General features: G+C 34.5%; 1 protein-coding gene and 1 pseudogene across 1 annotated transcript; one reads left to right on the top strand and one right to left on the bottom strand.

Moving 5' to 3' along the window:
- Positions 1-2,570: 2,570 nt before the first annotated feature.
- LOC132284371 (uncharacterized) lies at positions 2,571-13,021 on the bottom strand. Its single transcript, XM_059786472.1, has 3 exons — positions 12,360-13,021; positions 10,523-10,923; positions 2,571-3,328 (listed from the first exon to the last, which is right to left on the bottom strand). Exons 1-3 carry the CDS (start codon positions 12,522-12,524, stop codon positions 2,890-2,892), a joined length of 1,005 nt encoding a protein of 334 aa, XP_059642455.1. The 5' UTR covers positions 12,525-13,021; the 3' UTR covers positions 2,571-2,889.
- A 2,258-nt stretch (positions 13,022-15,279) lies between these two features.
- LOC132281387 (sphingolipid delta(4)-desaturase DES1-like) lies at positions 15,280-22,089 on the top strand (annotated as a pseudogene).
- Positions 22,090-25,840: the final 3,751 nt, after the last annotated feature.

Here is a 25,840-nt window from a genome sequence, read left to right as displayed (position 1 = left end):
ATTTTACATTGCTTCTATTTATAATTATTAATTTATTTAATTGAAGCGAGGGTATTATCGTCATTTTATATGAGACAAGAATTTATTTGTATCATATCGATAGTGTAAGAGAGTTTTTTACTCCACAAAAACCGTAGAGAGTTTTTTACTCCACAAAGACCATGTTGCATTAACTCATATAGATATAAGAAAAAAAAAATAAAAGATGAGAATTCACAGGTCAATAACTAACTTAATAAAAATCTAAAATATAATTACTGTTGCCCAAATATGGACTCTAGAAGGAGGGTGAATAGAGTCTAAGCAAACTAAGGTCAATTTTTCGTTTTAATTAACTAATAAGAATTGAGTTTAACTTCCTTGACAATTGTTGAATAAATCTATCAGATTTTAAACTTCAATGGACAATATTTATCAAACAAAATATGAAGCAATAAATGTAAGAGATAGAGATAGAAATTGCAAACTACTCAACGATTTTTAGTGAGGTTCGGAAACTCCTACTCCTCGGCTCAAGACCCCTCTTGAGACTTCTCAATTCACTATGGCTTCTCCTTGCGGGTGGAGAGCAAACCTTTTACAAGAAGCTTTTCCTTGCTTCTAAGTGTAAAGAGAAACACATTCTCTTAGTCTTCCTTGGGCCACACCAGCCCTTACAAGATTTGGAAAAGATTGATGAAGTACAAGATGATCTCTCTTAGATCTAAAGTACAAGATGCAGCTCACTCTAGAGTACATATGAATAACTTAAAGCTCAATACTCTTTTAGGATATGAAGTATGTGTATGATGATAAAAAGGGTTCTAAGATTGCAAGAATATGTTTCTCAATGAATGCAATGCCTTTTTATGAAGTTTATAAGTCATTATATAGTCTTTCAGATCTATCTGATATGTATTCTAACTGTTGGACACACACTTTGAGGCAAAATAGCCGTTTAAAATTTGAATCTGCACAGATTCGGTCGACCGAAATAAACCATCCTTGTGTTTCGGTAGACCGAAATAACTCAATGGTTGTCTTGTACTTCCTATTTTGGTAGGCCGAAATGATTCAGCCTTTTGATTCGGTCGACTGAAATAGCTTGAGCCTTGAATGTAAAAGTCTCTATTTAAATCGGTCGTCCGTTTCATTTGGCCCTTCTATTTCGGTCTTCTGAAATAAGTAGAGACTTGGAATTTATGTTTTCATTTCGGTAGACCGAAATGAATTGGAGTTGTATTTCGGTAAGCCGAAATAGCTTGATACTTAGTTCCAAAACTCTCTGTTCAAACTTGGTCCAATGTTCCTTAAACTTAATGAATGAGTTTTTATGCATGATTTTGAGAGTAAGAGCTTCAAGATGTTCATACATGTTTTAACAAGGTTTCCTAAAAAGCTCACCATCCTAGCTAACTTCTTTTGATGAGATCTTGATGACTTCTCTTTGAATCTTGATGACTTTTGTCTTTTTCACATATCTTCATGATGCTTCTTCATTTGTGCTTTTATATGTAATGTCTTGGACTTGATGAAAACGTAGATCTGTAATTTTGCTCAAGGTAGACATTAGTACGCATAGAACATCATTAATGAATTATGATCATCAAAAGTCTTGGATTCAAGGTCAACAATTACTATTATATTTAATGACTAAAGCATCAAATTTAATTTCATTTAATTACTTTTATCCATTCAATTGGAACGACTATTGAAGGACAGTTTGAAACTTTTGTAGATGATTAGAAAAATAAAACTTAGATTAATTAACATACTCGTACCTGTATTTTAATAGAAATCATTTTTTCCTTTTAACTTGGTACTATCTAAGCTATTTAATTACGTACATGATTGTTAAATTTACATGATAATCTCATAAAAGAAACAATGTTTGAACCATTCTGTAGGCTCTCCCAAAAGTAATATTATTTTTTAAAATGAAATTTGTCTGAGAAATTACCTAATAAAAAAAATATATAGTGAAAGAGACAATTTGTCTTAATTTTTTTCCCCATAGATGTGAGTAAATGTACAACGATAGGCCATAAATCATGACCCATTAAAACTAGCCCATTATATTTGTAAGACCAGTTGGACAATATTTGGTCAGCACCGAACCCATAGTTTTGGGTTTCCCACAGCAGAAAGGTATACAAGTCTATTGAGAAGGTCCGTTCTTGTTGAACAAAGCTACTGTGCACAACTGCAACCAACAGTTAATTGTTTGAACCAGGCATCATCTAAGTTATACCGAGTGGGAGCGAAAGCGAGACCACAAGTTCGGGAGCAGAAGCAGGCGTGGGAAAGTGAGAATGAAAGCGTGAGCACGTGTTGTGTTTGTGAAAGTTGAAGCACGTAGAGTGTGAGAGCAAGATCCATTTAGAAGAATTACGTGACTTAAAGCATTATACCATTTTCTTTCTAACAATTAATCGTATCCAAATTTAATCATTAAACATATAGTAAGGTAAAGGCATGAGTACCAGTTGGAAACCCTGTCGACTTTCTTATGGAATTACAATTAAAACAAACAATAAAATGTAGAAAATGAATGCAGCATCCAAAAAAAAAAAGAAGAAGGAGAAGACAAATGGAATCAAAGAGGCTTACAGTATAACTGAATGAATCTATACCAAAAAGTAAATAAATTACATAAAACAATGAAAATTCTCACCACCCCTAAAAAAAAAAAAAAAACAGAAGGATTGGCAAAATATATATATATATATATATATATATATATGGATTGCTAGACATTTTGTTGGTAATAGCAGAAAGTAAAACATAAAACAAACCACGACTTGGGCACCTCATCTTTTGATAAGCCAAACTCTTCTTCTAATGGGTGCTCCCCATGGCATTGAAAAGATGTTCCTTCTTTCAGCAGTATGGATGGCAAAAGCTGAGCTACTACCCTCCTAAGGCACGCCTGAGCGCTGCTCGTTGCTCCTGTGTCAATCTAGTTGGGAACTTAACTTCAAACTCGATCCTCAAATCACCTCTATTACCAGGCTCCTTCGCGATTGGCATGCCTTCCCTGGCAATCACGAGCTCATAACCGGGACTCACAATGTCATTTACTGGGATCGACAAATTACGTCCATCAAGTGTAGTAAGATTTACCGTGGTCCCTGCCAGAGCCTCCGCCAATGTCACCCTATGGGTAATGATGAGGTCGTTGCTGTCCCTCTTGTACAAATTGTGGGGCTTCTCATCAATCACAAATACAAGGTCTGCAGGAAGCTGGTTCACTTGCTCATTCCCTTTATCTGGAAAAGTGATCTTTGTTCCCTTCTTCCATCCAGGTTTCACATCAATGGTTAATATCTCCGTTTCTGGTACTAACCGTCTGTAATGTTTTACATTTAAGAAACAAACATGATGAGATCAGTGATTCAAAGTTTCACTAGTTGCGTGAATGCAATGCAGGAAATTTTATGATCTTATAATGGCGAGACTTGGAATACATCAAAGTTGCTAGTGTATGCATAAAGGTTGTGAAAGAGCCATACTTAAGACAAACACATTAAATAAAATAATCACAGGAAGATTGTACACAATCACAATGTATAAGGCAGCTTATCTCTTGACAGAAGGAATCAAAAGAGGAGGAGTGGGGGTAGAGAAGGAGACACTGATAAATGATTGGATGTCTAATCGCTAGTGGAAGACTATGCAACAGCACAACGTTCATATTAGCCCAGACAAACTGCACAATAAATTTTCACACACACACACACACACAAAAGGGGGAAACAGGAACAAACAGAAAATGAGGTAATTTCTGAAATTTTCTGACAATAGTGTCACAGGCAGGAGAAATTTTTACATGGTCTCGCGACCAATCACAACTCAACACGCGAGCAAATGTGTCAGCTTTTGCTTGAGTGTCGAGTTGTGATTGGCAGGAATCATGTAGTCCCGAACCATGCAAAAATTTCTCCACAGTAGAGGTGTCTGTATCAGAAGAAGGCAAAGGTGGTTCTTTAACTACCCTTCTCATTTTCACCTGATATAGTTATTAGATTATGTACAAACTGACACAAATTGGGCTGAAATTTAATTATATTGAAATCATAATGAAATTACACTGTTATATACACTTCAGAGGATCTAAATTAGGAAACTCTAAAACTAGGAAACTGTCTAATCCTAGAGATACTAATTCCCTAGAATCAGGGCTGTCAAATCCTAGAGATACTAATTCCCTAAAATCAGGGATTACAATGACTAAAATATTACAAGATCTCCTAGCTAATTATTACAAGATCTCCTAGCTAATTACAGCTATACACACACAGTTTCCTTAGCTAATTACAGCTATACACACGCGGTTTCCTTATTTATAGAACTGAATTTTCCACTCCCCCTCAAGCTGGTGAATGGATATCATCAATTCCAAGCTTGCTTGCCAGTCTCTGAAAAAACGTCCCAGACAATCCTTTGGTGAGTATGTCTGCAAGTTGATTGCTAGTGGAAACGAATGGCGTGCAAATTAGGCCACGGTCAAGCTTCTCCTTTATAAAGTGCCTGTCAACTTCAATCTGCATTGTACGGTCATGTTGCACTGGATTATGTGCAATATTAATGGCTGACTTATTGTCACAATAAAGCTTCATTGGACCTTCCCACTTGACTCTTAGATCTTCTAAGACAATTTTCAGCCGTAATAATTCGCAAATCCCAAATGCCATTCCTCTAAACTCAGCTTTTGCACAGGATCTTGCCACAACATTCTGTTTTTTACTCCTCCAAGCCACAAGGTTGCCTCCTAGAAAAGTGCAATAACCCGAGGTAGATCTCCTGTCAATTACAGACCCTGCATAATCTGCATCAATGTAGGCTTCAAGAGTTAGCTCCTCCCCCTTCTTAAATAGAATTCCTTTGCCCAGTGTGCCTTTCAAGTACTGTAGGATTCGACACACAACCCTAAGATGTGACTATTTGGGATTGTGCATGAATTGACTTACAACATTAACTGCATAGGCTATGTCTGGTCTAGTGTGTGACAAGTAGATAAGCCTTCCCACAAGTCTCTGATAGGAGCCTTTATCTATTGCCGTGTCTTCAAGAGCATCTCCAAGCCTATGGTTGAACTCTATAGGCGTCTTTGCTGGTCTGCAACCTAACTTGCCTGTTTCCATCAGCAAATCTGTTACATATTTTTGCTAAGATATGAAAATTCCTTCTCGAGAATCTGCTACCTCAATGCTGAGAAAATACTTTAGTTTGCTAAGCTCTTTGATTTCGAATTCTTTCACTAAACACTTCTTTAAATTCTCCATTCCTTCCAAATTGTCACCTGTCACTATAATGTCGTCTACATAGACTAACAATGTAGTCACTCCCCCTGAAGCCGAGTTCTTTACAAACAAGGTGTGATCGCCTTGGCTCTATTTGTATCCCATATCGAGCATTACCTTGGCAAACCTTCCAAACCAAGCTCTTGGAGACTGTTTTAATCTGTACAACGCCTTTCTTAACCTGCATACCACCTGTCCTGTATTCGAACCAAACCCCAGTGGAACTTCCATATAAACCTCCTCCTTGAGATCACCATGTAAAAAGGCATTTTTGACATTGAATTGCTGTAATTTCCAGCCCAGATTAGCAGCCAATGACAACAACACTCTAACGGTGTTCATCTTCGCAACAAGAGCAAATGTCTCAAGATAATCTATTCCATATGTTTGGGTATAGCCTTTAGCAACTAACCTTGCTTTGTACCTCTCCAATGAACCATCTGACTTGTATTTCACCGTGAATACCCATCCACATCCCACCAATTTCTTCCCTCTCGACAATTTCACCAAGTCCCATGTCTTGTTCTTCTCAAGTGCTTCCATTTCGACCTTCATGGCATTCTTCCAATTCTCTTTACCTAATGCCTCGGATATGGTTTTGGGAATGGAGATTGTGTTTAGGCTTGTGAGAAAGGCTTTGTGGTTATGGGACAGATTCTTGTATGACATGAATAAGCACAGAGGGTGTTTGGTGCATGCTTAGTTTTCTTTCTAAAAGCAATGGGAATATCATAATCACTTTGATCAAGAGCTTCAGTGACACCATATTCATTAGAAATAGGTTCAATAATTACCTCGCTAAGCCCAAGAGCAAGGGTTGATTTGGGTGATTGAACCTACACAGATTGAGTGATTGGTGCCCTTCTTCTTGAAAAAACCAGCAATGGACGAGTAGAGTCTTGAATTTGCTTTCCCTTTATCATCTCTTGTGACTTGGGTGTATGAGGCTCGACTTCAGGTTGTATGGATTCGGACTGAATGTTTGGCTCAGGCTGGACTAGCTCAGGTTGATCAACAGGAACGGACTAAGGGTTTGGCTGGACAACAAAGACAGGAACCGAGGAGGAGGAGGACAATGGAAAATCAAGAAGAAAAAGATTCTTGTCCTTATCTTCTGTGAATGAGATCTCCCCCTGAAGATAAGGACGAGTAAAGTAACGATCTTCTTCGACAAAAGTGACATCAGCTGACACATAGAATTTTCTTGTGGGAGGATGATAGCATTTGTAACCCTTTTGAGTGGAAGAATAGCCAATAAAGACGCATTTGACAGCTCGTGGATCAAGTTTTCCACTGTTTTGAGAATGCACATGGACAAAAGCAACACAACCGAATATTTTGGGAACAAGACTACTTGAAGCATTAAAATTAGGAAAGAATTTCGTTAAAATTTGCATAGGACTTTTAAAATCATGAACCTTTGTAGGCAATCTGTTTATCATATGAGTAGCAGTTAAAACCGTTTCCCCCCAATATTGCTTAGGAACATTTTTTTGAAACAAGAATGCTCTTGTAATAGCTAAAATGTGACCATTCTTTTGTTCAGCCACACCATTTTCTTGGGGTGTGTTAACACAAGAAGATTCATGTATTATGCCCTTTTCTCGGAAATATGGTGAGAGAAACTGATTAAAATAGTCTTTAGCATTGTCAGGACAAAATCTTTTTATTTCAGTACCAAATTGTGTTCTGACCATGTTGTAAAAAACAAGAATTTTTTCATAAGAAAGATCCAAGACACACGAGTGCAATCATCAATGAAAGAAACGAACCACCGAGCCCCAGAAATGTTAGAAACAGTGGACGGTCCCCAAATGTCACTATGAATAAGAGTAAATGCAACAGATGTTCTTTTATCGCTTATTGGAAAAGAAGCACGTTTGTGCTTTGCAAGTTCACAGACATCACAGTGAAAATTTTCAACATCTAATCCTTTGAACAATAAAGGAAACATAATTTTAAGGACTCTAAATGACGGGTGACCAATACGGAGGTGTTGAAGCCAAATCTTGTCTTTATTGGATTTAAAAGACTCTAAAAGAAATGATAATAGTGAGGAATTCGCAACACTAACTTGACCACTGGGTTCTTCAAGATGGTAGAGACCATCCCTTTCTCTAGCATGTCCAATCATCCTCTTCGTTCCCTGTTCCTGAAATACACAACGAGAGGGATAAAACACCACACTACAATTAGAATCTTTAGTGAGCTTGTGGATTGACAAAAGGTTGGTAAATAATTTTGGTACATGGAGAACATTTCGAAGTGTGTGGGTTTTGCTTATAAAAACATCTCCCTGACTAGCCACTGTTGTCATAGAACCATCGGCTATTGTTATCTTCCTATTGCTAGGACAAGGTGTATATGAGATAAATTTTTGTGACGAGTAGGTCATGTGATCTGTAGCTCTTGAGTCAATGACCCAAGATTTTGTGGTGGATATATCCGAGACTTTAAAAGCATGAGCAGAGGAAGATATACCTGAGAACGCCAAAGTGCAAGTACCTGTTGTATATGGTTTCTCCAAAGATCCCAGCAGATTCTTCAATTTCTCAATTTTCTCTCTATCGAACTCAATAAATGATTCTTGAGATTTACCTTCTCCAGCCTGTTTTATATTTGCCATATACACCTGCCCCTCTCCCTTTGGCTGTCCACCTTTTGCCGTCCAATTTTATTTGCTGTCTCTAATTTGCCGTAGAGTTTCCAGCATTTGTCCTTAGTATGGCGGGACTTTTTGCAATATGTGCACCATAGAGAATCTTTATTGACTGGCCTTGTAAAATCTGCCCACTTGTTGCCTTCATTAGATGGCTGCTCCCGGCCAAAGTTCCTCACATTTGCAGCTTTTGTAACCAAGGCTGAACTGTCCACTGGGTTATTCTCAATCATAACTCCTCTTCTTCCTGCCTCAGCTCGAACAATTGCAATTGTTTCATTAAGTGATGGCAGATCTTCCTTTCCGAGTATTTGGACTCTTACTGTATCAAATTCAATGTTCAGTCCTGCAAGAAAATCATATATTCGGTCTTTTTCGACAAACCTCTTAAGGAGGTTGCATCCTCACTGCATTTCATTTGAATGCACTGGTAATGATCCATCTCTTGCCATAAGCTCTGCAACAGATTGGAGTATTCTGTGATTGATCGACTTCCTTGCTTGGTGGATGAAATCTTGGTCTTGATTTCATAGATTTGTGCAGCATCCCGGACTTTAGAGTAAGTCTACTTCACGGCCTCCCATATTTCTTTGGCTGTGTTAAGAAACATACATGTATCACTGATTTCTGGCAACATAGAGTTCCATTACCAAGACATCACCATAGAGTCTTGTTCATCCCAAGCATCAAATTTGGGATCCCCTTTGTACCGAGTAAGTGACTCAGTTTGCCTCTTCCCTTCAAGAACGTGCGAACCAGTTGAGACCACTTTAGATAGTTCTTCCCGTTCAACCTGTACGCTGCGTGGATGTTCTATAATTCCCCTGTTGGAATCGAGTTGCTGCCTTCAGTCAAAGGAACCTCCGAGGTAATCGTGGTGTTGCTATTGTCGGCTGACATGGTCTTTTGGTTAAAGGGTTACGGTCTTGAGGGGTGATAGTGTGGGGTTGGAGATTGATAATAATTAGTCTAGCGATATGAGAGTTCGCAAGACCAGAAATACAATTCCCAGAATTGAGCCTACTGCTCTAATACCGTGACACAAATTGGGCTGAAATTTAATTGTATTGAAATCACAATGAAATTACACTGTTATACACACTTCAGAGGATCTAAATTAGGAAACTCTAAAACTAGGAAACTGTCTAATCGTAGAGATACTAATTCCCTAGAATCAGGGTCGTCAAATCCTAGAGATACTAATTTCCTAAAATCAGGGATTACAATGACTAAAATATTACAAGATCTCCTAGCTAATTACAGCTATACACACACGGTTTCCTTAGCTAATTACAGCTATAAACACGCGATTTCCTTATTTATAGAACTGAATTTTCCACACAAACTTTGGATGTTCAAGTGCCAGAACCTATATTACATGGTCTAACGAGTGAAGCACTAGAGTCGGACACTCAACAATGGAGTATGCATGGGCATTAGAATATTCTGTCTGACATGTCTATCAAATTTTACACATAATTCTCTTATTACTGTTTTTTACATAATTACTCCAAATGACTGAAGTGCCTACCTCTATGTTAGTATGCTAATGCTAATTAACAACACTAGAACATAAAATAATATTAAAGAATATGAACCGTGTTCTGGATTTGAGGATTTGATAAATCCAAAACTTAAGACACATATTCACACTGGACACACAAACTCAAAGTACTGTGACGTAGGTCAGGAGAACAGTTTACAAGAATGAAAACAAAATAACACCAGAGAAGGGGATACTGGAGTTTCATGTAACATAGCCAAGAAGCCAAGACCACTTTATTATGTTGATCGCACAATCAACATGCCACCCATAAAGATTATACAACCATGAATTCCTTTATAAGTTCACTTCTTTAATTTTTGGTTAGAAGGAAAAAAAAATGTAAAAAGCTGGTTGATTTAAAAGCTGAAGTTTATTGTTGAAATACATAAATAACTTCAGAAAGAGGATGACATTATTGTCATGAAAAGGTAAGAAATATCAACAAAGAATATACAATTAGTACAAAACCAAATCTCCCTCAGAATATCCTGAAGCCTGGCCTTGTTTTAATTTTATGCACGTAAAGGAAAACGATTCCATTGAGCATTTGTTCTATTGTAAAACAAGTAAAATGACACAATTTCCTTACTGTGACATCATGTAATGATGAGGACTTTGACAAAAACTAACGGTAGGAATAAAGAACATTATAATTGGAAATGGTTGAAATTGATTAAAGGATGAATTCTAAAAGAAAACGTTTCTGAAGCATCTTAACCCCCAAAGAAACAAACACTCGAGAATAAATAACAATGCATATAAAAGAAGATAATTAATGCAGGTAACTACAGAAACAGTAAGACTTGATGTAGTGACAGAGTAAAGGATGGTCAAAAAGCATGTTAATCCAGGACTTAAAGCAGCACCTGGACAAGTTAAGATCAATTACGTAATAATTCGATCAAATATATCTAAGCAATATAATTATGATGTACTTGACCAGATAGATTGTAACATTTGTTGCCACATCAATTTCGGACAGCAACTATGCTGAGAATAAAGGAAATAAACACAGATGCATGAGAATATACTTACCCGTTGGCATCAGCCACTGTTCTAGATATCTTCATTTTTCTTGTTGATCCATTGTAAAGTTCCTCAAGGCTGCAAGGCAATTTGCTCTCCACTGGTGGCGGCTTCTTTGGCATGCTTGCTCCACTTCCATCGCTATATGATCGAAACATGTTCTCACTCCCACCGAATCCCCCAAATGTCCCACCTCCATCTGACTGAAACCTCGAGGACTTTGCAGCTCCTGCTGACCCAAATCCAAAAGGACTACTGCCAAAGAATTCTGCAAAGATGTCCTCTGCATCTCGAGGATTGAACCCATTTGGAAATCCACCACTGCCACTAGAACCAGGTGGTGGCATGTCTTTCAAACCTTCTTCCCCATACTGATCATAAATTGACCTCTTTTGTGGATCGCTCAAGACCTGAAAACACACGTTCATCGCACCACTTCACAACACAAACTCAACTCCTTAAGATCGAAGCAATTTAGTTCCAAATAATTTCATTTCCCTTCATTGTAAGGTGTAGTATTTTTTTTTTCTTTAATAATTTAAATATGACCTACTAAAAGTGCTAAAAAGAATTCAATTCTTACACACATGAAGTTTGCATAGAGCAAGACGAAGAAACTGGTACCTTACAACCCTCTAATTCCCTACCCCTGCTAAAGAAATCCAATCCCTATCCTTTTCTCCTGTTGCCTCATAATAAATAAAACTGTAAAAAACCTTGAGCTCTTGCTCACATGTTGATAAATGTTTTTGACTCTGCAAATGATTTTTAAAAGAATATAGGGCAAAGAAAATTAAAATCTCTTTAGTATAAGTTTGAAAGTATTGTCGGATTCAATAAACCAAAAGGCAGCACTGAACCCAGCCTAATACTGTGAATTAAAAAAAATTAAAACAAAAGGGAAAAACTATGCCTAAACAAGACTCTATAGCTGTTGGACAACATTTTGTTCCCCATTATCAAAATCATCAAAATCACGCCGTTTGGCATTATCAAAATCATCAAAATCACAAAACTTATAACAAACATATTTTATATATTTATGTAGTAAAAAAAGTGCCATCTTTGGATATGTAAAGCGATTTTTCATAAATAGAATCTTTTTACATAATTTTTCCCTCTACTTGCAAAAAGCTCCAATTTTAGCTGGCTAAAAGCTAACCTAAAATCTCTACAACTAAAAAGTAAATTTTTTTTTTTTTAAACAAACCACATTTAAAAGAGAATTTTCAAATTAAAAGCACCTTTGGTCTTAACAGCAACCCAAACACGCACTAAGGATTGAACAATTGTAGCTCGGATTTCCCTATTAACCCTCTTTTAAATTATTTATTATCTAAATTGCAACCATGAGATCATATATTGATGTACGTTGAAGAAATTAAAATTCTGTGCAAACATTGAGAATTTGGGTCACTCTACTGTATTCATTTTTTGTATTCACTCTACTGTATTCATTGAAGGGAGAGCTCATAATAAGCACAATAATTTTGGGAATGAAAACAACTAGCAAACAATTAAAAGCTAAATTTGGTCATATATATATATATATATATATATATATATATATATATATATATCTCTTTTAACTCCATTTTCCCATCAGCATAACAAGTGCTATACATGAAATTTTCAATTAAAGGCTAAATTTGCTCAAAATATAAAATTTTCCTTTATGCTCTAGTTTCTCATCAGAATAACAAGGGCTATACATGAAGTTTTAAATTAACAATTATATAATTAATAAATATAGTAAAACTGTACAGAAAAAGACTTCTACCAAACATCTGAAAGAAAAAAGAATAATTTGGGCACAATACATACATATAGAGAGAGAGATGCATACATCATAAGCTTCAGAGATTTGTTTGAATTTGGCTTCAGCTTCCTTTTTGTTGTTTGGGTTTTTATCGGGATGCCATTTCATGGCCAATCTCCTGTAAGACTTCTTCAGATCATCATCCGTCGCATTCCTGTTCACCTTCAATATATTGTAATAATCCACCCCCATTTTCTGATATGTATATAACTATATATATACGTATATATATAACCCAAATCAAAATCTATACAATCTAAACAATCAATAAAAATTCTCTCAATTCAATTTCTAACTGATCACGAAACGAAAACCTTCTATCACCTCTCTCTTTCTCTCTCTAAATTAAACACAAATTGCAATCAAATCAATTTAAAGCTATCTATTTCTTCACAAATCAAACCAGAACTCAATTGTCTCCTCTCAAAAATCACACACTCCGAATCGGGAGAAAAAAAGAAGAAGAAAAAACATATATATACATATATATATGTACATATATATTAAAAATTGAGAAATGAAACAAATTGTGTAATGGGTTTCATTAAAACGAATCAAAAAGAAAGAAGATCTATACAGAGAAGAGAGTGAGAGAATGGAAATGAGTGATGCAATTAGAGCCTCTCTAATTGATCATCAGAAGAGCAGCGCATTTATTGGAGGATTTGTGTTTTCTAATTACACCGAATATTACGGTGTATGTGTTATATATTTATATTATACTGCAGTATTTTGTATATGTCTTTTCTCATTTCTTTTCTTTTCTTTTCTCGGTAAAACATGTTTTCACATTTTATGTGCATTTGGTTTTTCATTTGGGCTAATTAAAAAAAAAAAAAAAAACCGCTACTTTCAATCTTTAATCATAAACTCTCAATATATCTAAGAAAAAAATCTATACACTGTAAAAAAAACTGATTAAATCTCATTAAATAGGTTGTGACATATTAAATTTAATCTTAAAATTTATTATTAAATTAAAATTTGATATTTATTTATGTACTATTATTAAAAGTATAAGAGAGTGTCAAGAATTTTAAATCATTATTAAAAATAAATAAATAATAAAATATATTATTAATTAAAATCAATCGTACTATTATATTCTTAAAAGTTACTGATTAAAATAAATCATTTTATATTCAAAATTTTTCAGGACTAAAACAACTGCAACAACTAAAATAATTTCAAATTATTATTAAAAATAAATAAAAAATAAAATATAGAGATAATTTCACTGACACCCCCTGAGGTTTGGACAAATATTAGTCTAAAATATTTTTCGAAAATAACTATCACTTAGGTCCATTTTCGCTTTTCCATCACAGTCTCCGTTAAAAACATGTGAATAGACAACTTTGCCCCTATTTTTTTAATAACATATATTTCAAAATATCCGATTAGTTAAAAGACAATTATACCCCTGACAATGAATAAGCATTGGGTAGATGGTGCTGTTGGCCGTCGTGGTGGTGGTGGGTGGTGGTTCCAAAAGTTGAGTGTTGCAGAAGAGCAAGAGAAAGTGTAAAGAAAGATTGGTGGTTGGTGGTTGGTGGTCGGCGATGATGGGGGGTGGTCGTGGTGGTGCCGCCGGCGACTGTGGTTGCATAACCCAAACCCATTTTTGTTGTGTTAGAGAAAATGATATATTTTCCAAATTTGGAATAACCAAAACAAAATTTTGATTAGAAGTGCCTCCAATCCAGTCCCCAAACACTGTAATTGATTATTCTATTTTCATAGTGGTGTGTGTGATAGAGAGAGAAAGAGATGAAGATGAATTAGTGGTTTTGCACCAAACACGCAGATCCACTAATAAAACCACAAAATTGATCACAAATCAACCAAGCCACACAAAACCACGGCGGCGATCTGTGACCTTCCACTTCCAATTCCAGCGACGGCGAAGAGAAGCGAACCGGACAACGGCGACGATGAGTAAACTATTCGGTGAGGACCAGCCGATCCACAGCCATCCTCTCCACCACCGGCCACCATCATCTAAAGCTAAGCTCGCAGCCGTTAAATCCCGCCGGTCGCCATCAAACCCAATCACGGCCCATCACCGGAATTGCGACTTCTTTAGTCGTTGATTCAATGCCGTCCCGATCCAGCCATCTCCACCGGCCGAGCACATTGCTGTCAATGTTCCGAGCACCGCCGCAAGCTCACCGCCACCTTCTTCACAGCTGACACCATCAAACCATGGCAAATACAAGCTCAGCACCCCGTCACTGGAATTGCGCCACACGCGCCGATTGACATCTTCTTGAGGAGAGCAGTCGAGGCGTGTTGGAGGTCCTCTTTACTGCGATCGACGGTGATTGGTGGTGGTGTTGTGCTTATGTGTGTGTGTGTGTGTGTGTGTGTGTGTGTATGTGTCTCTGTGTGTATATATAGGAGTATATATATGTGTGTGTGTGTGTGTGTATAGGAGTATATATATATATGTGTGTGTGCGTGTGTCTGTGTGTGTATATAGGAGTGTATATATATATATATATATATATATGTCTCTGTATGTACCGATCAGCAGGAGGAAACAAAATTAAGTTTTCTGCCTTCTTGTTACCATCCTCTAACTGCATGACACAAAACAATAAATTAAGATATACCCAAATTGGGGAGTCAGTGTATTCATTCAACTAAGTGATCATCTTTCCAATGAATCGAACTTGAAAATCACCAGGAGAAAACGCGAAGCAACGCTGAACAAGAGAGGAAGCGTAACCTATACACGCAGTGGAGAATTGCTCGACGAGGGAATTGAGATCGGGCAAAGCCGGACAATGTCATATTCCGATAACGGCGTATATAACATAATTTGTAAATTTACAAATTTTTAAGGGGCCATATTGTCTTTTAATACTGATATTTTGTAAAAAAATAAATTAAAAAAATGATGGTAGACCAAAGTCAAGGGTCAAACCAAAGTCAAAGGGTAAAAATGTATTTTTACATGTAAAAGTGATCTGACACACCTGTAAACTAACTTTTGGGGTGTGAGTGAAAAACGGAGCAAATGTTTGTAATGTGAGTGATAGTTATTTTCGAAAGATATTTTAGACTGATATTTGGCCAAACTAGTGGGAGTGTCAGTGAAATTATCCCTAAAATATATTATTAATTAAAATAAATTTTATTAGAGTCAAAATTCTTCATAACTAAAATAACTAAAACAAATTGTTAATTAAAATAAAATGGATAATTATTTTATCCTAAACTTTTTGATTGGTAACTTGTTTGAGTTGTTTTGAAAGAATTTAGAGTATAATAGAATAATTACCAAATATCTATCATACTTGCCCATTTTCTCTTTCTATTTTGGGGGGGGGGGGATTTATACTAACATCCTAAAAAATTTGGTGTTGCTGATCAGGGTGGTTGTTTTACTTCAGCTATGGACCGCTGCTTTCCTCAACAATGCAGGGTGGCTGAAGATACTGGAAGTGGCCTTCTTCTTTGGCTCTTTTATCAACCACAACCTCTTCTTAGCCATCCATGATCGAGCTCAGTGACAACCTTGCCTGGGATTTTTGCCAATCTCCCCCATTGGTGTTCCCATGTCTGCGACCTTCCAAAAGTAGCTACCACCATGAGCATTATCGCTACCAAGGAGTGGATAGCATAGACATGGACATCCCAAGCCTCATTGAAGCCAATTCATCTCGTGACAAGTATGTAAACTATAATTATTCGTATAAATCATTAATCACAAATAAACATGAATCACAAATCTTAAAACTTTATTATTCTCACATACCTATAATATATAAATAAATATAGTTAGATATAAATACCTCGATCTGTAATTGCAAATATCGTAGAGATCAAGTCTAACGTCGAGATCCTTTCTGCAGAACGAAGAACGTGCTAAATTGCAATAGTTAAAACATGGAAACTGATTTCTCTCTCTTGGCCTTTTGCACATATAAAACTTTTATGTGTTGTATTATTAATCGTACATAATTGATGGAGTATATGCATTTTATAAAGGTAGAGAGATGACCAGTTTTCCTTTTAATAACATAATTCTACTATCCATCAAATAAAGGAAAATACTTCTCCAATAAGTAATTACCAAAAATGTAATTATAAGTTGACTAAAAATAAATAATATTAATTGATATCTATTTACTTAGCCACCAAATAATATGTCACGTGTCCAAATCATGTGGGTCACAATTAAATAAATAATCTTACATTCTCCCACTTGGCACATATGATAATTTCTGTAGTGGTTAGTAAAATAGTTATTAGTGTGCACCGTAAATCAGATTAAAGTATTAAGTTGGTCATCATAAATACCATGGTAAACAAATTACCAATATGAGTCATGGTGGTTGTATGTCCCTAAATGACACAGTCTCTTCCATGTACCACAACACTAGTAACATATTCAACATAATCTATAAATGAGAAGTATCAATAATGATCTAACAATAATGTCTTTTCCAAGACTATTCCTATTACCACTTATTAAAGCAATATGTACATGTACATTAATTAATAGAAAATATCATAAACATATTTAATGAGCGCAAAATGTCAAATATATATAAGCACTGTTAAGCAATCCAAAATTAAAAAATAATCATCATTGACTACATTCAAGACCCATTCTTTTAATATGTTTCATAAATGTCTTGGATGATAATCCATTCGTTAATGGATTGCAATCATAAGTTGTGTGCTTATATATTCAATAAACATTCTTTGTTTCTAAATATCTTCTTTAATAATAAAGTATTTCAACTTTAGAATATCTATCATTTTTCATACAAGAAGATCAACAATTGCAGCATAAATTTTCAGCAATCTGAAAATGGTACCCATAACTCCAAATCCTGAAATAAATTCAGCAATAATAAATTGTAATCTCAAAGTATGCTACTAATTAAAAATTCATAATAGACAAAGTAATAAAAAATTACATTATACTTTTTCATAATATTGTTCTTCCAGCCAAAAGAATCAAATAACCAATTAAAAAATGTCTTCCTAAGTGTGAGCATATAATCTTTTATCACATACCAACTTGTATATACATCAAACTCCACAATATATGCATAAGGAATATTTTTCGTTTATTTACCTTCTAGCTAACTCATTCTTTGGGATTGCATTTGGCTGAATTAATTCACTTTTATGTATGGAGCAATACTGATTAAATAATGTTCTATACCAAATCTTTCTAGAACTCTTTCAATATATGCTTTCTGAGATAATCCTAAAAATTCACGTAATCTATTATGAAATATTTCTATTACTATCACGTATAATGCCTCATTCATATCTTTCATTTCAAAGTTCTTAGAAATAACTTTTAGTTTCATATGATAAACTAAGATCACTACTAGCAAATAAAATATCATCAATATATAGAATCAGAAATATAAACTTACTCCCACTAACCTTCTAGTATATACACTGATTAACAGTATTTTCCTTAAAACCAAAAGAAATAATGGTATCATTAAACTTAATATACCATTATTAGAAAGCTTATTTAAATCCATATATTGGCATCTTAAGTTTACAGACCATGAATTCTTTACCCTCTAATGTGAAGACTTCAAGTTGTTCCATATGAACTTTTTCTTATAAACTCTCATTCATAAAAATTGTATTCACATTCATTTAATGTAACTCTAAATCATAATAAGTTACTAATGCCATGATATTTTAAAAGATTCCTTCTTAAATACAGGAGAGAAGGTTTCTTTATAATCTCTTCATTCATGGCACTAATCCATTTAGTAAAATCATTACTGTTAATGGTTTGTGAATATGTAACCGGATCCCTATATATCTCATTATATATCAAAATCAAATTATTGCAGATATATCACATAGTCATTTGGAATAGCAGATCTCCTTTTTCTTTAAGATCATCTTAATGTTATTCCTTATGATTCTTCTACAATCTCTTCATTGGTGACAATCTCATTATAGAGTTGTTGATCATTCAATTGTTCTTCGTTGTTATACGGTTCAACAACTGAAGGAACAAATATTTCCTTAGAAGTTATTGGTAAAGAGATTTGTACCCTAACTTCTGGAATGATCAAATTCTTATTTTTATCACTCCCACTGATTTCACCATTCTTAATGAATCTGTCATTACCGGTTTCAATAATTATCGTACTATGTTTAGGATAGTAAAACCTGTACCTTTTAGATTACTTAATATCCACAACATTATGGGTAACGAGGAATTACTTAACATACTCCTAACCAATTCCATAAGAGTACGATTAGGCCTTACAGCTACACGCTTCTGCTGTGACATGTATAGCAAAGTGTATTGAGCATAAATGCCATATATTTCAAGGAGTTTAGCAAACGGTCAGAGTATTAACCCGTTTCATCATACTTTCCATAATATTCACCACCTCTATATGACCTTATAATTTTCACTTTTCTATCTAGTTGTTTTTCAACCTCATTTATGTATACTTCAAGAGTATTCACTGCTTGAGATTTTTCATGCAACAAATAGATATATTCAAAGCGTGAAAAATTAATTATAAAGGCAATAAAATACTTTTCTCCACCGAAAGATGGAACATCAGAAGGTTTACAAATGTCTGTATGAATAATTTCAAGAAATCTTATACTTATTGTAGCTCATTTCTTTGTGTGTTTGGTTTGTTTACCCTTAATACAATCTACACACATACAACAAAATCAGTAAAGTTTAGATTCAAGAGAATCAAATCATTTACTAATTTTTCTAACATTTCACTAAATATTGACCTAGTCTTTTATGCCACAAGAAAAATAAATTTTCTATTAATTGAGTTACGCTTAATTCTAACATTATGATGCAAGATCAAAAAGTTTTTAATAAATAAACTATTAAGTTTAAATTTACAAAAATCATCAACAAGAATATCATAACTCACAAATTAGAATTTCTTGAATAAACATCATTATCAAATTTAAATGAAAAATCATTAACATAAAGTTTTAAAATAAAATCAAATTTTGGGAAATTAAATAAACATAAAAAGTTTAAAATAATTTAAATAAAATCCACTGTCTAACATTAAACATACTGTCACAATGGTTTCAACAAAACTTTTTCCCAATTATCATAAATAAGAAATTCTTATTTGAATTTGTGATTTAGGCCATAAGAAATTCTTGCATCTATTAGAAAGATAAACATTAGTACATAAGTCAACCTATCATGTGTTAGAAAGAATTTCAATAAGTAATTTGAAATATACAAAAGCCAAAAACTTACCATTCTTTTTCGAATCATTCTTTATATTTCATGTACTTTTTCTAAAAGTGTTCAATACATTAATGACACTTTTTCATTATTACATTCCTTTCTTTTAGTAGATTGACCTAAATCTTTTAATTTTGGGTCTTGCTCACTTAATGCTTTTTTCAGGTTTATTCCCAAAATTTATTTATAACTTCTTGAGTCATCAGATGAACATAATGATTACCTTCCTACTTAAGTCTTGTCTCCTCCTAAATTAACATAATTGTCAATTAAATCACTTTCCACTTGTCTTAGTAATGTTAATTCTCTAAATGACCCATACTGAATAGATAAGAAATTGAGAATAAATTTAATGAGAAATTTCTCATCCATAATCATCCATAAGGTTCTCAATTTTGTAACAATATTAGTCATCTTAAGAATATACTCATACATGGTAAGAGTACCAACAAAATTGCATAGTAGTGATATAAATTAACAATTTTCGTTTTAGATATTTATCTACAATATGAAAACATTCTTCTGGTCAAAATATTCCTTAGCATTATCACTATGGGAAACAATTATTCACATAACTATAAATGCTTAATCTGTTCGATCTCTCCCAAACTCTTTGGAGAATATTTTCTCCCTCACTATCTTTATCAGTAATAACAGTAGGTTTCTCAATTTAAAATGTTAAATCAAGATTTAACACATCTAAATTTTGAACTCAACTTACTCATTCCATTATGAGAAGTTAGTCCTATCGAGAATCAGAACAGATGTAACATGCACATTAAGAGATATAATAAAACAAATATAATAAGATAAAATGCTCATAATAATAATGCTTTGAGTTAACAACATGTTTATATAACTTAACAATATAAATACAATGTATAACTATAGTACCCATTTGGGTGGCAATTATAAAATACTAATAATGATACTTATTTGTATTTATATGTATACATTCATTGGTGATGTATTATTTAATTAAACAGATAAGTTACCTTTGGATATCCCATATCTACCTAATTAAAAAATACATGCAATCCCTTAATTTTCATTTAATCACTTGAAAATTAATTCCCTTTGGAGAATTATTTTTCATAATTAAATAAACTCAATATTCATTAATATCACAAAAAAAAGAAGCATTATAATTCATGAAATATTGCAATTATGTTTGCTACTAAAATTAATATTCATCAACCATTATGGTTAGGCCACTTTGGTAGCTACCAACCTTTACATAATATGAATATTAAATTAGATAGTAACTAATTTATAATTAATTATGTCTACTACAAAAATTAATATTCATCAATCATTATGATTGGGCCACTTTGGTAGCTACTAATTTTCACATAATATGAATATTAAATTAGACAGAGATTAATTCATTATTGAGTTATATTTACTACTAAAATTAATATTCATCGACCATTATGGTTAGGCCACTTTGGTAGCTTCTAACCCTCACATAATATGAATATTAAATTAGCTTGTAACTAATTAATCATTAATTTACCCATTTAATATTATACACACATACTCATACTAATCAATCCAAATTTAGGTAGGTTCAATCTCAAAAACTTAATAGTTCAAAAATTCAATAAAAATATCTTTTTACTTTATATACATAATAAAATATATTATTTTTATTTTCAGACTTGAAGATCATAATTGAATCAATTTAAAATTGATTTTCCAATATGTATGTATGTTTGGATACAAAATAATAATTTATTTATATGTCTAACAAAATTAAATGAAATTTCTAAACTCACACATTATTCCAGAAATTTAATTTTCTACAATAAAATAAATCATTCTCCATTAATTTATCATATATGTAATTAATGATATATGATAACACGTATATATATAAGTTTGTACAAAAACCAATAGTTAGCATTAAAGTTCATCACCTCGTTTACGCAAAAGGCAAAACCAACTATTTCAATTCCAATTGTTATTCTAGTCATGCACAGACTAAAAAAACAAACTCATACATATAATTCAACTATCAGATAATTCAATAAGGATAAGAAATCAATTTATAGAAATCAATTTACATGCTCAAAAATCGATAATGCAAACAAAAATAAATTGATTAACTGATCCATCATACTAATCCATCATACAATTAAATAAATAATCTTACAAACTATTCTTCTATGGTCTTAGACCACCTCTATCCTGAAACTAAAACCCCCTGGGATATGGGAGTTCATCAATTTGATTATTCAGCTGGGCCTTGATGCTGCCATGGTTTATTTTTGGGATTGGAAATCCTTTGCCTACCTGATCCCTCATTCGGAACATTATTATGTCTTTAAGACAGATCGACCAAGAGACATACTCTTACTATGGCCCCCTGAATCTTATAACATGGAGCCTAGGTTACCACCACGCATGATTTCCCAACGATTCCAGGGAGCAAGCTTCACAAGGTGAAGAAGATTGCGCCAGAATATTATTATGAGACGTACTTTGGAATCATATCATTCTTGGAGCCAAGTAATTTACATTTTGAGATACCCCTCGGATCCGAGACACGGGTTGATCAGGCCCAGGCCTAAACCCGAGGGAATATCAAACAATTAATATTTTATGATAAACACGGAATACAAAATAAATTAAGAAATGAAATTAAAGCTGGAAGGAACTAAAAATAGAATCCGCAAAATATTATAATTATTAAAATTCATCAAACCCAAACTCCAAAACTCTATCAGTTTACAACTTGGGAATCCATCTCTAGTGGACCCCTATTAAACATCCAAACGGAAGATAGAACAACTGTAATAAACGTCCAGAAATAAAACTATAGAGAGAGCCCTACATCGTCGGAAGAGTGAATAGAGACCTCTGCTCAGCACGAACATGTCTAAGCCTGGAACTGTTGTGTACCTGAAAAATAGAAATGGGTCAGGCCCACGCGCAAGTTCTATACTACTACAATCCAAACAGAGGCCCGATACGCATGTACATCCTAAACAATTCAACAATAGCTATTAGTCCGTAAATATATATATATATAGTCACACTAAAGGACTCTCACTGGACTACAGGCCGGTCTCAACCTGAATAGAGGTAACATGCTAAAACGCACACGAAGTGGGCATATGTACCTATACCTAAACAGGGTACACCTCCAACCATCGTAGCCAGCTATACATCCCGATGCATATACGCTCCCTAACCATCGGTCTTGAGGCTCAAGCTCATACCGAGGCACCATAACGGTACATATATAAAATCCATCCAAAATCCCTAGTATTGCCGCTCAATAAGTAGTTGCCATGACAATACAAATCCACGGGACTTAACTTTTAGTTAATCCCATCCTTATTCCAAGTAGGTGGGTAATGGTATTGTTTTAAAAACCAAACCCATCCTTAGTATGCCACCGTCCCATACCGGTGCCTACTTTCCAATCCTCCAGTAGTCAATAATACCAATAAATCAAGTATATATCAACTAAATTCCAACATCCAACATTCAATGTTAACAGTGATAAAATAAGCATTGATAAACAGGGTCACAACAACAACATATACATGCCCAATTTAAGTTGTTCCCTTTAGTCTGATATAAAGACAGAATTAATTAAAACTTCTATTTAACACCTTACAAATGACATACAGATATGTAGGATATGTATCACAAAATCCTAACCTCCACAGTTGATACTAACTGTGATAATGTAAGCATCAAAACAATATTCACAGTATGTATGTAGACATGCTCAAATTATAGTGTTCCACAAGACTGATCTAGTGTTAAACTCAAATCCTCCTAATATTTAAGTTTCAACAGTTGCTATTACAGAAGTTAAGATAGCTATCATCTAGACCCATCCTTCCAATAATTTATACTAGCAGTGGTAAGGAAAAACATGAACCACAGAACCACAATGCATCCACAAACATGCTTAGTCTAGGTTGAACAAGCATACAACTCTACTATAACTACCAGTTTCATAACAAAACAAATATCATTTTAGTTTGGTTTAATCTTCATTAATCCTGGAATCATTTAACAGTGCAAAGAGTATGAAGCCTAAGGGAAAGAGTAAGGATAGAATCTTGCCTCAGAAACTTTTGTTCAAAGTTTCAACGTCGTCTTCTTAAAAAATCCTGGCGAGTTCCAAAACCCGGTTACTGTTCACGGGTACGAAACACTATTCTCAAACTCAAAATATGATCTGCACCGTTCAGATTGTGTAACACTGAGTCATGAACCTATCCTCCAAATTTCAGCTCGATCGGACCACGGACGAAGCGGAATCGGATAATTGATGAAATCTGGGCAGAATGGAAAAAAAAACCTGTGCGATCCGGTTACTGTTCACGAGTACGAATCATTGTTCTTGAGGTCAAACTCTGATCTCCACCGTTCAGATTGTACGTCACTGAGTCTTAAACCTCTCCTCCAAATTTCAGCTCGATCGGACCACGGATGAAGCGGGATCGGATGTTTGATGAAATCTGGGCAGAATGGAAAAAAAACATGTGCGACCCGGTTACTGTTCACGAGTACGAATCACTGTTCCCGAGGTCAAACTTTGATCTCCACCGTTCAGATTGTGTATCACTGAGTCGTGAACCTCTCCTCCAAAATTCAGCTCGATTGGACCACGGACGAAGCGGGATCGGAGCTTTGATCAAACCTTGGAAGAATATGAAAAACTACGTTTTTCCTTCTCCACTTCCACAAAATGTGTGCTTTGTTTAAAAAAAACCCTACACAGATATCTACCTTATACTTATAGAGTTTTCCTAAACCCTAGGTTCATTTAAGTTCAACTCACAATCCTAACCGGCCCATCCAATTAACGTAGAAACCTACGACGGCTATAATATAAAACCCTAATTTATACTGTCATTAAAACCCTAGTTAGATTTATTTACCTATTTACCCTATTCACCATTAAATACTTAACAAATAATCTAATTGAACAAAATAATAATTAGTAAACCCAGTTAAACCAAATAAGACACACATAAAATAAGACACACATAGAATAATTAAACCAATTACACTTAAACCATTAATGCCAATTAAATAATTAAAACACTGACAAGTAATTCCAATCAAATAACTAAACCAATTACACTTAAACCATTAATGCCAATTAAATAATTAAAACACTAACAAGTAATTCCAATCAAATAACTAAAAATAAATATCATTTAAATAAATTAAATCACCACAAAAGAAAAAAATTAAGCACCTAATAAAAAAAATAATGACACATAATCAAATAAAATGCACTTAAATAATAAATTAAATACCATTAAATACCAGGAATATCCTTTTTAAAATTAGGGGTATTACATTCTTCCCCCCTAACAAAAGGAATTTCGTCCTCGGAATTCACTCTTACCTTCTTCCAATATTTCAGGAAACCGTGAGCGAATGACATCATCTCGTTCCCAAGTGGACTCAGACTCATTGTGATGACTCCACTGAACATGAACCAAAGGAATAACCTTATTACGAAGAATCTGATCTCGTCGGTCGACAATACGACACGGTGGCTCTAAATAAGTTGCATCCGGCTGTAACGCAATCTCCCCAACATCGATATGCTGATACCGATCCTCATCTCGAAGAAATTTCCGCAACATGGAAACATGAAACACGTTGTGGACGCGATCCAAAGTATTCGGAAGTGCCAACCGATAAGCAACAGCTCCAATGCGATCCGTAATCATGAATGGACCAACAAATCGCGGTGACAACTTCCCTTTCTTCCTAAAGCGCATAACACCCTTCATAGGAGACACTTTGAGTAAAACCTGATCCCCAACCTGAAACTCCAAAGCCCGAGTACGACGATCAGCATAGCTCTTCTGCCTACTTTGGGCAGTACGCATGCGATCTCGAATAAGGGCAATCTTTTCAAAGGTATCCTTGATGAACTCAGGACCTAAGAATTGATTCTCTCCAACCTCCATCCAACAAACAGGTGACCGACACGGTCGACCATACAATGCCTCAAATGGTGCCATACCAATAGTCTTCTGAAAACTATTGTTATAAGCAAACTCCACAAGTGGCAAATATTCCTCCCAGTGGCCCTTGAAATCCAGAACACACGATCGAAGCATATCTTCCATAATCTGATTCACCCTCTCAGTCTGTCCGTCAGTCTGAGGATGATAAGCAGTACTAAGGTGTAGCTCCGTACCTAAAGCCTACTGAAAACTCTTCCAAAATCCAAATACAAAGCTCGAATCCCTGTCCAATATAATAGACAATGGAATGC

This window comes from Cornus florida, unplaced genomic scaffold, assembly GCF_030987335.1.
Source record: "Cornus florida cultivar Cherokee Brave unplaced genomic scaffold, ASM3098733v1 CherokeeBrave_3.0.0_Hap2_Chr11, whole genome shotgun sequence".
Lineage (NCBI taxonomy): Eukaryota > Viridiplantae > Streptophyta > Magnoliopsida > Cornales > Cornaceae > Cornus > Cornus florida.
The sequence above is the reverse complement of the archived record's forward strand: the minus strand, read 5'-3'. Positions and strand labels throughout refer to the sequence as shown.